This window comes from Cibotium barometz, chromosome 22 (assembly GCF_041138505.1).
Source record: "Cibotium barometz isolate CiBa-2024 chromosome 22, ASM4113850v1, whole genome shotgun sequence".
NCBI classification, from domain to species: Eukaryota; Viridiplantae; Streptophyta; class Polypodiopsida; order Cyatheales; family Cibotiaceae; genus Cibotium; species Cibotium barometz.
Window position 1 is genome coordinate 6,442,224 of NC_141067.1, and position 14,595 is coordinate 6,456,818.

The 14,595-nt window shown below is 41.7% G+C and overlaps 1 protein-coding gene across 2 annotated transcripts in view; it reads left to right on the plus strand.

Annotated features, from left to right (window-relative positions):
• NRPA1 (nuclear RNA polymerase A1) overlaps window positions 1-14,285 on the plus strand; it is a 102,592-nt gene extending 88,307 nt beyond the window's left edge. The window contains exons 17-22 of one of the 2 annotated variants that reach the window (XM_086816326.1): window positions 11,245-11,443; window positions 11,757-12,061; window positions 12,220-12,360; window positions 12,822-13,602; window positions 13,730-13,808; window positions 13,894-14,285. In XM_086816326.1, coding sequence (XP_086672452.1) covers window positions 11,245-11,443; window positions 11,757-12,061; window positions 12,220-12,360; window positions 12,822-13,602; window positions 13,730-13,808; window positions 13,894-14,012 — 1,624 coding nt within the window. In that variant the 3' untranslated portion in view covers window positions 14,013-14,285. Of the gene's footprint in view, window positions 1-11,244; window positions 11,444-11,756; window positions 12,062-12,219; window positions 12,361-12,821; window positions 13,603-13,729 lie in introns of both variants that reach the window. The other variant, XM_086816325.1, reaches the window with a different exon arrangement.
• Window positions 14,286-14,595: the final 310 nt, after the last annotated feature.

Consider the following 14,595-nt stretch of genomic DNA (forward strand, 5'->3'; position numbering starts at 1 on the left):
TCGATGACATACTTGACAAGCTTGAGGAAGCTGCATGTTTTAGTCGTATTGATCTTAAGAGTGGCTACCATCAGATTAGAGTGGTACTTCAAGATGTACACAAATATTTGGTGGTGCCATTTGGTCTTACAAATACTTCCGCCACTTTCAACAGAATGATGGATAGAATTTTGTTGATTGTTTTGTTCACACCCTACCCGGACAGAGAGGCCACATAATCCCTGGTAGCTTCCCTCCTAACCGACCTCCTTACAGGGTAAGTGCTGCCCAACAGGAGGAAATTATGACTCAAGTGAATGGTCTTCTTGAGAAAGGGTTGATTCAACCAAGTTCCTCGCCTTATTGTTCTCTAATATTACTTGTACAGAAAGAGGATGGGTCGTACAATATGTGTTGATTACAGGGCCCTCAACAAGAAAACCCTCAAGAATAGGTTTTCGATTCCTGGAATCGATGACATACTTGACAAGCTTGAGGAAGCTGCATGTTTTAGTCGTATTGATCTTAAGAGTGGCTACCATCAGATTAGAGTGGTACTTCAAGATGTACACAAATATTTGGTGGTGCCATTTGGTCTTACAAATACTTCCGCCACTTTCAACAGAATGATGGATAGAATTTTTAGACCTCATCGCAACCTCACTCTTTGATGATATTATTATCTTTTCAAAGAGTGAGGTTGAGCATAAGGTACACCTTGCCATTGTGTTTGAAGAGCTTAGGAAACACAAGTTTTTCATCAATGGAAAGAAGAGTGAATTCTTTTTGTCAGAGATCCATTATTTGGGGTATATTGTTTCAAAAGAGGGTGTACACATGGATCGTGCAAAGAATCAAGCTATTAAGGACTGGCCATAGCTTCAAAATGTTCATCAAGTCAAGAGTTTCATTGGCGTATGTTTTTATCGTCGATTTATTGGACACTTTGCTTTCTTGGCTTCTTGGTTGCATGATTTAACGAAGAAGAAATCTGTATTCCGCTCGTCTGATTCAGAAAGAGAAGCTTTCCAAAAGTTGAAGGATGCCATTATGTCAGGGTCTGTTCTTATTATTCCAGACTTGCATAGACCCTTTGTGGTCGAGTGTGATGCATGTGGAGATTATTTGGGGTCTGTTTTAAATCAAGAGGGGCACACAGTGGCTTTTGAAAGCCGCTGTCTCCAACATGCAGAATTGTATTTGCAGGTTTATGAGAAAGAGTAATTGGTTGTTATTCATGTCCTACAAACATGGAAACATTATCTCTTGGGGGCTGAATTTATGGTTAAAACAGATCATCAGAGTTTACAACACTTTCTCACACAGTCTAAACTCGGAGAAAAGCATCTAAGGTGGACAAATTTATTGTCCATGTTTCATTTTCAGATTTTGCATACTCTAGCCAAAATTTTTTTGGTAGTAGATGCTTTGTCACGCAGGCCTCAAGTGCATGCAGTGACTACTGCCTACTATCGGGACTTGTCAGGAATGCGAGATATGTGCTTTTTGAACATAGATTTTCAGCTTATTTGGGTTGCTTTGAATGGTGGTACTGCTGTCCCATCTTACTCGATATGAGATGGTTTTCTAATGTTGCAAAACTGCATTTGTCTGGTCCAAGATTTGCACCAAAAGGGTTAGGAAGAGTGTCATGCTCCTCCGTATGTAGGTCATCATAGCATTCTGTAACGATATTTCTTTTGGGCAGCTTTACGTATGGATATTGAGACTTATGTTTGTGAGTGTCTTGTGTGTCAGAAAGTCAAATTTGATAGGCACAAGACCCGTGGTTTGCTTCAGGCTTTGTCCATTCCATAGGAACGATGGGAAAGCATTGCCATGGATTTCATTGTGGGTTTGCCAAGATCTGTACATGGTAATGATGCTATATGGACCATCATTGATCGCTTACGCAAACAAGCATATTTTATTCCTGTGAGGAAAACAATCAAGCTATAGTACATGGCAAAGCTATTCTTGGCTTAGATTTTCAAACATCATGGCATGCCTAAATCTATTGTGGGGGATCGAGATCCTCGGACCACTAGTTAATTGTGGCTATTGTTTGATAACATGGGCACAAAGCTAAAATTTTCATCAACTTATCATCCTTAAACGGATGGTCAGAGTGAAATCACAAATTCAGCCGTACTTGATTTGCTCAAATGTTATGTATTTGAGCAGAAAACAGATTGGGAGAAATACTTGCCCTTGGTTGAGTTTGCATACAACAATACTGTGCATTCTTCAACTAATAAGGCTTCATTTGAGATAGTTTATGGTAAGGTGGTGCTACCACCTATCTTATGAACAAAAGATGCAATCTTTGTAGCAGATGAGTATGTCCGAGATTTGGATACTACTTTTCCACAGGTTCGGACAGCCACAGGTGAGAGCTTATTTTCAAGGAAGGTGATTTGGTGTTACTGAAGTTCAAAAAATCACGTCTTCGGAAGCGGCTAGGTAAAGAAGGCCGGTATCCTGAGCTTTCGAACAGGTATCATGGGCCATTCTAGATCTTAGAGAAGATAAATGAAGTGGCTTATTGATTGGTATTACCTGATCATTGGAAAATACATACTGCATTTCATGGTAGCTTGTTGAGGCCTTATGTGGGATCACCTCTTGTGGAACCAGTTTTGGAAGATCCACCGGAGGTGAATGAGCATGAGGAGGTATTGCAACCTAAGCAGATAGTTTTTCACAAGGAGCATAAGCATGCGGGAGGCAAGCTAGTATGCAGGTATCTTGTGAAATTTAAAAACTATTTGGCTAGGGACGTAAAATGGTTGGACGAGGATTATTTTCAGGATTATCTGAAACTTTTGACGGCCTATCTGGAAGCTTTTCAGTTGCGGTCTACTGCTTAGAAGCCGGGGGGATTGTCACAAAATTCCTCATTGCTTCTGTTTTCTACTGTTCATGTGTGGCATATGGTGCCTGACATGACATACATGAATGGCTTGTGGAGCTTGACATGGTGTGTTTGTATGCCATATGGAGCTTACCATGACAGTACATGTATGGCTCATGGAGCTTGAGATGATGTGATTTCCTAAGACTAGCTATCCTGGTGATTATCTATATTTAGGTTTTGGGAAGATTCCGGAAGATTCCGGAAGGATCATGAGTCCCTGAACACTTTATTTGATACAACTGAGTAGATGGGTGTTTCTAGTCCAGTTGCACTCATGTGTGTGCATGACCTTAACTTTATATTTGGATGACTTGTCTTGTTTGCCTGGGCAATGCGTGAGATTTTTGCCTGTGTTTGTCCATGGAGTTGGTACGCCTGGGCACCTTGTGGACGTTTATGTGCACACCTGTTTTGGACTGACAGGTTCTCTACAAGTGTTTTACAGGTGGTAAGTGTCCCTGAAAACTCAATTTATAGCTTTATGATTTCACATACTAATATTTATTGATGCAGGTCCACACTCACTTATAAGCGACCGAACAAACTTATAAGTTGTACACACTGGGCATGACTATTTTAATACAAGTGGCGGCCAAAGGGATGGGCTCCGGACAATTTATAGGCTATTTGCTTGAAAGCGTCCCATCCTGGACCTAAAAAGAACACGCTTGAGATATTTATGGAGGATAAGCTCTATTACTTGAGAAAAATCGAGTTTGGGCAGATCGCATGCTTTTCTGGTGCTCATGCCGTCTTCTAGCCCCTAGTGTGGTGTATTGTGTAGAGCTGTCATCTTCTCTCTCTTATCTGGCATGTTCATGTGTTTGATCAGTATTCATGATTGATAAGATTTTTGTGTTACAGTTGTGCTTCGTTACAGGACCAAAGCATTGGTGCCACATGCTTTTATTCTAGTGGAGTTTGGGGCAACCCCCTTGGTCATAGATGCCCTCTTCTAGACCATCAAGTATGTTCAGCAAGTATATAACACTTACTAGGGACCATCTCCGAAGACTAGAACTTGACTCATCCCTGCAATTACACTCCTCATCACCATGATTACCAGCACCAGCATGTTACTCCTAGTTGTTGAGCGGTTTGACATACATGGCCTCGAGATGGACCGCCTCCCTCCTTTTCAATATAGCTTGGATTCCCCATACTTGGGTCTCTCACACCAAGAGATTAACCGTATTAATCGGTTGGACTTGCTCGGGCTTCCTATACATCGGAAATGGGTGTCTCCATGACAACTTAGTAGGAAGCTCTAGTTCTATAGAGACCACTTCTTGAAGTTTTAGAGGATGGATTCATTGAGAGTTTGGGATACATACAAACACACGTCGTGTAACCAACATCGAGAACCTGGAGCAATAGACAAACATTTCAAATACCAAACAAAGCTTTGAAAGAAAGCGGAAGAATGATACAAACAACACCAATAGCTGTCCAAAGATTGTCCTAAAAGAGTCACAAAATCAGTCCCAAACAGTATCAAAATCAGCTCTAAAACATGGTCTGTTGTACGGCCAGGTCTGTGAGAAAAACAGCAGCTGTAAACCCACGCGTGTGAGTATTGTACAGCTCTACGGATACTGAGCAGATGCTGAACAGCCAACAGGCCACTGTACGAGAGCATGGGCATTAAATTAGGAATTGCCTTAGCATAAGCCACATTACATAAAAAATATCCTGCCCTTGATTCCTAGAAAATTATGTATCAAGGACTGAAAATTCATCAATCTCATGTGGATCAATGAAGTCTAAAGCAACTTCACAAGCATATGCTATCAACCCAAGGCAGCACCGAAGAGAATAGAAACCAACAGATTGTTGTACGGCCGGAAAGAGAGAGACAGAACAAGCCGGCTATTGTGTACGGCCAGCGCATAGAGGAGAGAGCGAATTGTATTGCGTGCGTTGAGAGGGAGAAGGGGTGGCTGTAGTCGACCAGATTGTTGCTTGCGCATCATCAAAAGAGAAGCCTCTCCTTGCTTTTAGTAAAGTTTACCAGCCCTATTTTTGGCTTGTGCTTTTCTTTTTTGCCAAAAGTGTTGAACTTGCCCAAAATATCTACTTTATGCTTTTTCCAGCTTGTTGCCCAAGTTTATGCTAGGTGCCTCCTGTCCAAGAATCCATGCCCAAAATAATAATGAGTCCAGCCACACTTTAATGATGTGTGAATCTGTTGACTTATAAACCTTATAAGCCACATTAATGCATAAAATCCCATGTTGCTCATACTATGTAGCCATCTTTTAGGCCAAACTTTGCTAGTAAATGCTTCAGCTTCTTTTGTGGAAAATCCCCGTTCTCACCTTGGCTCTGCTTAGTGTGTGAAACACTGGAAAAAATTGGTGAATGAACCAAATGGTGACATTCCCTCTGTCTTATAAAGTAGTTGTCTACAACTACATAAGCCTGATATAACTGAAATATTCTTCAAATATAGGAGATCCACTGCCAATCTATAATATTTCATAATCCGGGCAAGAAAGCCACAAGTCCAGATCCATGATCCGAAGTCAGATACGGGCACAAGAGTGAACCGTATCGAGAAACAAAATCATGCATATCCCGAGTCAACAACTCTGATAATAACTTGACATAGGCACAAGAGCCAACTGTGTCGGAAATATCCATAAATCCATAAGTAGCTTTAAGTACCTGCAAAAAGAAAATAAGCAGCATACATAGCCACAAAATATCTTGCCATGCCATTGGATTGCATAAGAGCACCACTCCTATGATCCATACGCATGCCCAAGCCAACATGGTTCACATGTCCATATGGTTCACTAGGGCAACAACCCTTCTATGAAACCATAGATGCTCGACAGAGTTTTCTCTTTCCTCGAGACTTTACATACTAGGGTCACCAACCCTTCCATGAGTTCCGATACTCACTGGGGTCACCAACCCTTCCATGAATCCAAATATTAACTCACTAGAGTCACCAACTCTTGCATGAGTTCACAGGGTCACCAACCCGAAGTCACTCACTAGGGTCACCAACCCTTCCATGAGTCCATGAAATACTCACTGGACAGAGTCACCAGGTCTTCCATGATTCGATGAGTTCAAATAGTGAGTAATCAGAGTCACCAACTCCTCTCACTAAACGGAGTCACCAACTCCTCTCACTAGACAGAGTCACCAACTCTTCCATGATTTCAAGTTCACACTCACTAGAGCCACCAACTCTTTCATGAGTGTAGTATAACATAAGATAAGAATAAATCACAGGCATAGAGATCTTGGTTCTCCATAAACATGTCTGTGACAGATAGTTTTACAGGCATTTCGGCCGATAATAGAAATCCATAGAAAATTCCTTGATTGATGAGAGTTATCCATGAGTTTCATAAGTCCGCTGCATCCCTAATAAAGGCAACCAGAAAGATACTCCATCCCAGTAAAGGGAACCATAGAGCTGTATTTAAAGCCCAAGAAATCACCGAACTAGTGATAACCATATAGATGCGCCAAACCATCATATATGTATAAATCCTTGAGCAAAGATATGCCAAAAATATAGTCCATAGTCCTTGGACATTTCCGTATGAAAAACCATATAAACGAGGCTTTTCAACCATTAGCAGTGTTTACCTGAAACAATTCAAGGCAAACAACACACAATTCTCCTAGTATGGGTTTACAAGGGTTAAGTGTCAAAAAAACACTTACAATAAATTGTAAAAAGCAGCAACTTTGCAAAACTCAAAGTATACTTAGTTAATCTTTGCCAGGTTCCTCATGAAGCCAAAAGAAATATCTCCTCGGCATACACATAAGGTATCTTGAGAGATATCTCCATGTAGTTTGATCATCCATATGGAAAGAGTGCTCAACACGGGCACACAATAAAAAGCCAATTCCATACTCTGAGGATAGATAATGTGAATCCATAAATCCTTCGTCCAAGCTGTTTACTCCTCATGCTCTTGACACATGACTTTTTCCATAGGCTCAATAGCAAAACTGTTGGTCAGTGGTGTCCCCACTTCTAATCTTTTCTCTTTCTCATTGTTGGAAGGAAGCCTCTTGCTTCCGAGAAAGCCTATGCTCTGATACCACTGTAATCGAAATCGGGCACCTGGAGCAATAGACGAACACTTCAAATACCTAACAGAGCTTTGAAACAAAGCGGAAGAATCACAACTAATATACAGACACCGCACTGAGCCAGAACAGTCGGGCCCCCGTAGGAACTTCTTTATTCAGATAGAAGCTTTTACAAGAACACAAGGTGCGGGTGCAGACTTGCATAAGATTTTCCACAAAGCATCAGCAGAAGTCTTGCCCAGATCTCTGTCTAGAGCCATGATACAAACAACACCAATAGATGTCCAAAGATTGTCCTAAAAGAGTTACAAAATCAGTCCCAGATAGTATCAAAATCAGCTCTGAAACACGGCCTGTTGTACGGCCAAGTCTGTGAGAAAAACAGCAACTCTAAACCCACACATAGTACTGTACAGTTGTACAGATACTGAACAGATGCTGAACAGCCAGCAGGCCACTGTATGGCCAGCACTGGAGAGAATAGAAACCAGTAGACTGCTCTACGGCCAGAAAGAGAAAGATAGAACAAGCCAGCTGTTGCTACTGCGTACGGCCAGTGCACAGAAGAGAGAGAACTGTACAGCCAGCGGCGAGAGGGAGAAGGGGCAGCTGTAGTCGACCGGATTGTTGCTTGCGCATCATCAAAAGAGAAGCCTCTCCCTACTTTTAATAATGTTGACCAGACCTACTTTTGGCTTGTGCTTTTCCTTTTTGCCAAGAGTACTGAACTTGTCCAAAATATCGACTTTATGCTTTTCCCAGCTTGTTGCCCAAGTTTATGCGAGGCACCTCCTTCTATTCGGGGATCCATGCCCAAAATAATAATAAGTCCGGCTACACTTTAATGATGTGTGAACCTGTTTACTTATAAACCTTGTAAGCCACATTAATGCATAAAATCCCATGTTGCTCATACTCTGTAGCCATCTTTCAGGCCAAACTTTGCCAATAAATGCTTTAGCTTTCTTTTGTGGAAAATCCTCATTCTCACCTAGTGTGTGAAACACTGGTAAAAATTGGTGAAGGGACCAAATGGTGACACATCACGTGCCATGCGTATAGCGATTGGTTTGCTTGGGTATCCTCTCACCACCTTGGAGTGGAGAGTGGTAGAGCCGAGCACATCTCACAGGAGGACTGGATATGCAGAGTATGCACTACAAGAAAAGGCGGCGGACGAGGAGCCCATGTTCATATGCTTGGCCTACTATGAGATCCAATGGGAGATTCCAGTGTCCGTTGTGAGACGGTTTCAACACTCTCACGGGTGATGCAATTTGAGGATGAGAGATGCCTAGGCATGTCCATGATGGAGCTTAGACGCCATAGAGAGGCAATAGTGAGGGAACACTTCGAGAGAGTCTGAGCAAGATTCATCTCAGACTATAATCACAAATTTCTTTGACATACGCCTCCATTCTTCAGAGGCGACCACTTAGACACAACCCCTTGGTCCCATGCACTTCCGGAGTTACTAGCATAGTGGTTGCGTACTTAAAGTACGGTGCGATACGATACCGTATGCGTACGAATACATACAGTATGCATCGAGATAAGTACTTTAAGTATGTTCACTTTTTTGAATAATGTATATATAATAAAAAATATATATTATAAACCATTCATAAATTAGCAACACTGGTACACAAAATTGTGTAAAAAACAATTGAAATTCAAACATCTATGCTCTATAAATGTCAAATGAGCTGTGAGCATACAACATGAAGTCTTACTGAATTTGAAATCCTAGTACGAACACCAATAGCCATATGGCCGGCACAAAATAATATGACATCATACATGTGTAATCACAAATCATGAGAGTACAAGGCTTACCGCTAGTAGCTACAAGCTGAATATGTGACTAGTCATTGGTCACTACTGAAATAAATATTGATATGCTAGCTACTAACTAGCAAGAGCAATCTCTTGAGTCACCATTCACTCATCATCATTGAAGCTTGAAGATGAGGATGATGAGTAGTCTTGATCTATGAGGAGATTTCCATCAAAATCATATAGCGGCTCCCGCTCTACCACATCACCTAGTACATGAGAGTACCTACAACAATGGTAGAGGGTCCAAGTCTCTCCTTTGGAAGAGTCTACATCTAGTGCTCTGGATCGCCTGCAACAATCGACTTTAATCTTTAATACATGAGACGGAGCTGCAGAGAGAGAATATGTAGAGTCGACACCAGAGTGGGTCCCAATCTACCCAATTAAGGTCCCCCTCGTGCAAGCAGGAGTATTTGCATTATTCGGAGAACTTCTTTACAATGCAGACAACTTACTGAAATAAATATTGATATGCTAGCTACTAACTAGCAAGAGCGATCTCTTGAGTCACCATTCACTCATCATCATTGAAGCTTGAAGATGAGGATGATGAGTAGTCTTGATCTATGAGGAGATTTCCATCAAAATCATATAGGGGCTCCCGCTCTACCACATCACCTAGTACATGAGAGTACCTACAACAATGGTAGAGGGTCCAAGTCTCTCCTTTGGAAGAGTCTACATCTAGTGCTTTGGATCGCCTGCAACAATCGACTTTAATCTTTAATACATGAGACGGAGCTGCAGAGAGAGAATATGTAGAGTCGACACCAGAGTGGGTCCCAATCTACCCAATTAAGGTCCCCCTCGTGCAAGCAGGAGTATTTGCATTATTCGGAGAACTTCTTTACAATGCAGACAACTTACTGATGACAGTTGACTGAGGAATGCCAACGGCAGAACCATCAAGTGGACTGAAGACAACTTTGATGCCACTATGCACACCAAGAACTGCTGAGGGAGGTGCAAGACCAAAGGCTGAATGTTGAAGAGGACTTCGGGATGCATTGGACTGAAGCACAGTGAAGTGCTTTGCTGAGATTATGTATGGAGAAGCCCTAGGACTCAATCCCACATTTTTCTGCTGAAACTATGAGAGAATGAGATGATTTAATCAAGGGATTGAAGGGCGCTTATACATAAATGCTTATATATAAACCCCTATATGCTGGTCAGTTTCCTCAAGCTGCTGTCACCTTGTTTATATGCTCACGACTGCTGAAAATAGCATTGAATGCTATCGCTTCCATGTGTGGCTGGGCTGCATATGCTGCTGGCCAACAGGCCTTTTGGGCTGGCCGATTGGTCAATGGGCTGGCCTATGGCTGGCCCCCATGCCAATGCCCAAACACTAGCCCTTTTGGTGGTCCTTGGTTGGCCCCCTCTGGTGGGCCATGGGCTGCTGCCCATGTGCAAGGCCTTAAGGCTGGCCATAAGGCAAGCCTAGCCTTCTGCTCTACATGCTTCTACATGCTTGTTGTTCTGTACTCCAAGTGGGTTAAGTGACAGACACTGACACCTAAGGTTTGGAAAGACCTATGTAGCTCGTGTCTGACATGTCCTTGGACTAGGGCTCACAATGGGATCATGGCGTACGACAAATAATCCCTACAAAGGTCTAACTTTGTGTTGAAAGAGCATCGTTCCAAGAAAATTATCTGCACACTGTTCTCCCCTTTTGGTACTAGTCACATCATCAAGCTTTCTTTTATCCAATGGAAGATTGCACAAAACAATGCCTTTCCTAGATTTCACAAGTGTGTCTGGCCTTGATTCATAGTTTATAGTGCACACAAAAGTCATCTAACAATACACTTAAATAACATAGTTTCCTTGACTTGATTAGCCTCAACCAGGGTTGTATTCATGGCGATTCACAAAGTATTGAATTGCCATGAATATTGTGGGCGTAATGTGTATACACTAGCTCCTCTTCCTTAACTGCTCTTGGCCATTCACAATCATAAAGGGATAACTCTTCTTTTATGCAAGGCATATGGCTGGTTGACTGTTGGTTATTATTGTCTCTGAGACTCTGGGTTTTAACACTTTTCAGGTGCTGAAGTGAGGTGTGTTAACTTTTCAAGGCATGCATGTGCCGGAGTTTGTTCTGAGGTTTCGAGCCCTTAAAAGCACTTTCTGGCAACATTGTATGTGGCACCCACTGGCTAGCCTGCCAGGTTGTCTGCCTTAGGGAAGGTCCTCAAGGGTTCCTGCAAATGTAGCATGTGCAATATTTATGGAGCATTGATGAGCATGTATTTTTTCAGGTGTCTGATCGATTCAAATGGCTTTGATTTGTACAGTGTTCTTCATTTAATAGGGTTATAGGATATTACTGTTTTTACAGCACTACACACAGTCCCTTTTTTAGTCAGAGTTAGGCACTTGATTGGGAAGTAGAAAGCAAGGGAAGTCAAATATTTTCATGATGATTTCTCCAGGCTTGTGGACACAGCTGTAAAGACATCAAGGAGTGGCTACTTGCAAAGATGTCTCATAAAGAATTTGGAATGCTTAAGAGTACACTACGATTATTCTGTTCGTGATTCTGATGGGTCCATTATTCAATTCCGCTATGGAGAGGATGGGGTGGATGTTATGAAGACTAATTATCTCACACAATTCAAAGTCCTAGCAGCAGTAAGTATTTCAAACAATGTCTAATCAATATTAGCTTTTTTGAGCTTAGTAATCTTTTTGTTTTAGTTCGTGTAGATTATGAACCTCTAAGCTATAAGGAGTCTCATCTTGTGTACATGGTAAAGGGCACAGTAACTTTTTGCCTTTACAAGCTTTTTTGAGCTTAGTAATCTTTTTGTTTTAGTTCGTGTAGATTATGAACCTCTAAGCTATAAGGAGTCTCATCTTGTGTACATGGTAAAGGCCACAGTAACTTTTTGCCTTTACAAGCATCATGATTCATAATAGGTATGGTGACTTTTTGCATGGACAGAATCATAATCTTTTATCGCAAAGGATTGGTATACATCACTTCAAGTCTAAAACTGATGGCCAGCCTTTGCAAGAGAGTGAATCATCTTTCGAAATGGTCTCAGAATCCTTCGATAACCAGCTGACAGATTTTTTTCGAACATTGCCTAAAAGGAAGAGGAGAGTTTTGCAGCTTCAAAAACATAAAGATCGCTTTGAGTTCAAGAATTTGATGAAGCTCAACTTCATTTCAAGCTGCGCTGAGCCAGGAGAACCCGTAGGAGTTTTAGCAGCTCAATCAATTGGAGAGCCGTCTACACAGATGACGTAAGTTCTGGTGACTTTGCATCCCAGTAGCCATTGGTAATCTTGCTGGAACCAAGTTCTGGTGACTTTGCATGGTAGTGGCCACCACTGGCAATCCTTGCTGAAACCACGCTGTGGGGAAATCTAATGTGTCTCTTTGAATTTGGATACAATTGCAGATTAAACACTTTTCACTTTGCTGGCCGAGGAGAAATGAACGTTACCCTTGGGATTCCTCGCTTGCGTGAGATTCTTATGACTGCAGCAAAGAAAATATCTACCCCAGTGATGACATGCCCTCTTCAGCAGGGAAAATCCAGGTAGTCTCATTTATGCTGGTCATCATGTCAAAATGGGTTCAATGAGTAACAGGATAGCAATTTGTTCCTTTGTTACCGTCAAAGGCAGGCCTTGATAAATAACTCAATATTTCCATATGAGGTTAAACTTTCAGTTGATTGTCTTTGAATCTCTTGTTTTAAGGTGTGCTTTGTGCCCTACATATTGAACAAGCACTAAGTGGGATTTTGGGAAGCTGGGCATTGGGCATCAGTTGTGTGATAAATACTGCTATGATAGAACTGAACACCCTCCCTAAATGTTCCAACTCAACACCCTCCTAAATGTTCCAACTGAAGAATCACGTAACTTTCAAAACACAAACAGGAAGTAATCATTCTTCTCCATCCTGCTATGCAGCTGGATCAGGTAATGCTGAAGTGCTTTTTTATCTGGTTCATAATATTTCTAACATTTGAAACATACCGAGATATGAATGCAGGGAAGATGCAGAACGCTTGGCAGCAAAACTGCGTAGAATTCGTTTGGTTGATGTGATAGAGATGCTGGAGGTTGCTGTGGTTCCCTTCTCTGTACACAACAGGAGGATGAGAAAGGTGTACAGCATCAAACTAACTTTCTACTCGAATGACAGATATCCTCCATATCTTCAGTTGGAGAAGGAAGAGTATGAAAGAGCCCTTCGTCACCAATTTGTCCCTCTGGTTACGAGAGAAATGGGAAAGGCTGTTGCATTTCGGTCTGGTGAAAAGGCTAAGGATGCTATCCAAGTGTTGTCACTCTCTCAGTTAGGTGAGTGTGAAGAAGATGCAGGCAATGATGATGAAGACGAGCTGAAGCTGAAGAAGCCAGAAAAGAGCACTGAGCATGGTGAGCAAGCAGACGAGGAAGATGATGACGTGGGAGCTGAAGAAGATGGAGCAGATGCTGAGAAAAGACGCATTCAGGAGACAGATGAAAGGGCTTATGATGAGGAGGTAGATGAAGATGAAATTGAAGATGAAAAGGTTAACGGCGACAATGTGCATATGGAGGAGGACAATGATAGTGAGATTGAGGGTGAGACTGCTGAGAAGGAAGATAATGTCATCAAACATTCCAACAAGTCCGAGAATGAGCAGGAAGGCAGTGTATCCGCTCGACCAGATGAAATCATACATACGAAGGCTCCAGTAAACAAAGTTCATAGCACATTTGATGAATCCTCCTTTGAAATGCGGCTCTCTGTGAAGCATAACACCCCTCATGTTCTTCTTTCGGAGGTATGCAAAATTGATCTTTTGTTTTTTTATTATATGTTCTCAAACCACTTGGTACTAGCGAATTTTACTAATGAATGGTTTCAAATGCATGTTTATTGAGTAAAGAAACTTTTGTTATGCTACACAGATTGTGGAGAGGGTTGCTAAGCAGGTCACCTTACAATCTGTAAATGGGATTGATCGTGTTTCTATAATCGATTATAAAGGTGATGCAGCTGTGCCTGCACTGCAAACTGAGGGCATCAACTTTGAAGGGCTTTGGTCACTGGCTGATGATCTCGATGTCAACAGGCTCACAACAAATAGCATTGGAGCAATTCTGGAGATTTATGGTGTCGAAGCAGCCCGTGCAACCATCGTGGCTGAGGTTAAGAATGTCTTCATGTCATACGGCATATCCGTTGATGTAAGACATCTAAATCTGATAGCAGATTTCATGACCCATGCTGGAGGTTTCCGTCCATGTAATAGGATAGGTATTGACTCAAATACTTCACCGTTTTTGAAAATGAGCTTTGAAACAGCCTCGAGATTCCTAGTAGAGAGCACACTGAAAAGACAGTGGGATCACCTAGAATCTCCATCATCCCGTATCATGCTTGGACAAGTCGTAGATGTGGGGACTGGTTCCTTTGATCTGCTTCAAAACATTCAAGTTTAAAGGGAGTCTCTCTCTCTTTCTCTCTCTCTCTCTCTCTCTCTCTCTCTCTCTCACACACACACACACACACACAGGCATATAAAAGAAACATTACTCATGACGTGCATGTGTGCGCGCGTCCTCAAGTGATTCAAACTTTATATGGGAGTAAATTGTTTTATGTTAGATCTATTTAGGTATTTAGGTACTATGATCGTTCAATTTAGCATACAATTCATGCTTTAGCAAAAAAAAAAGGATTGTCCTTCCACACCCAGGTTAATGTGCATGCTTGATTGTGAAGAAACTTCAGCATGTTTTGATTACCATTGATTGATAACCTTTGTTTGGTA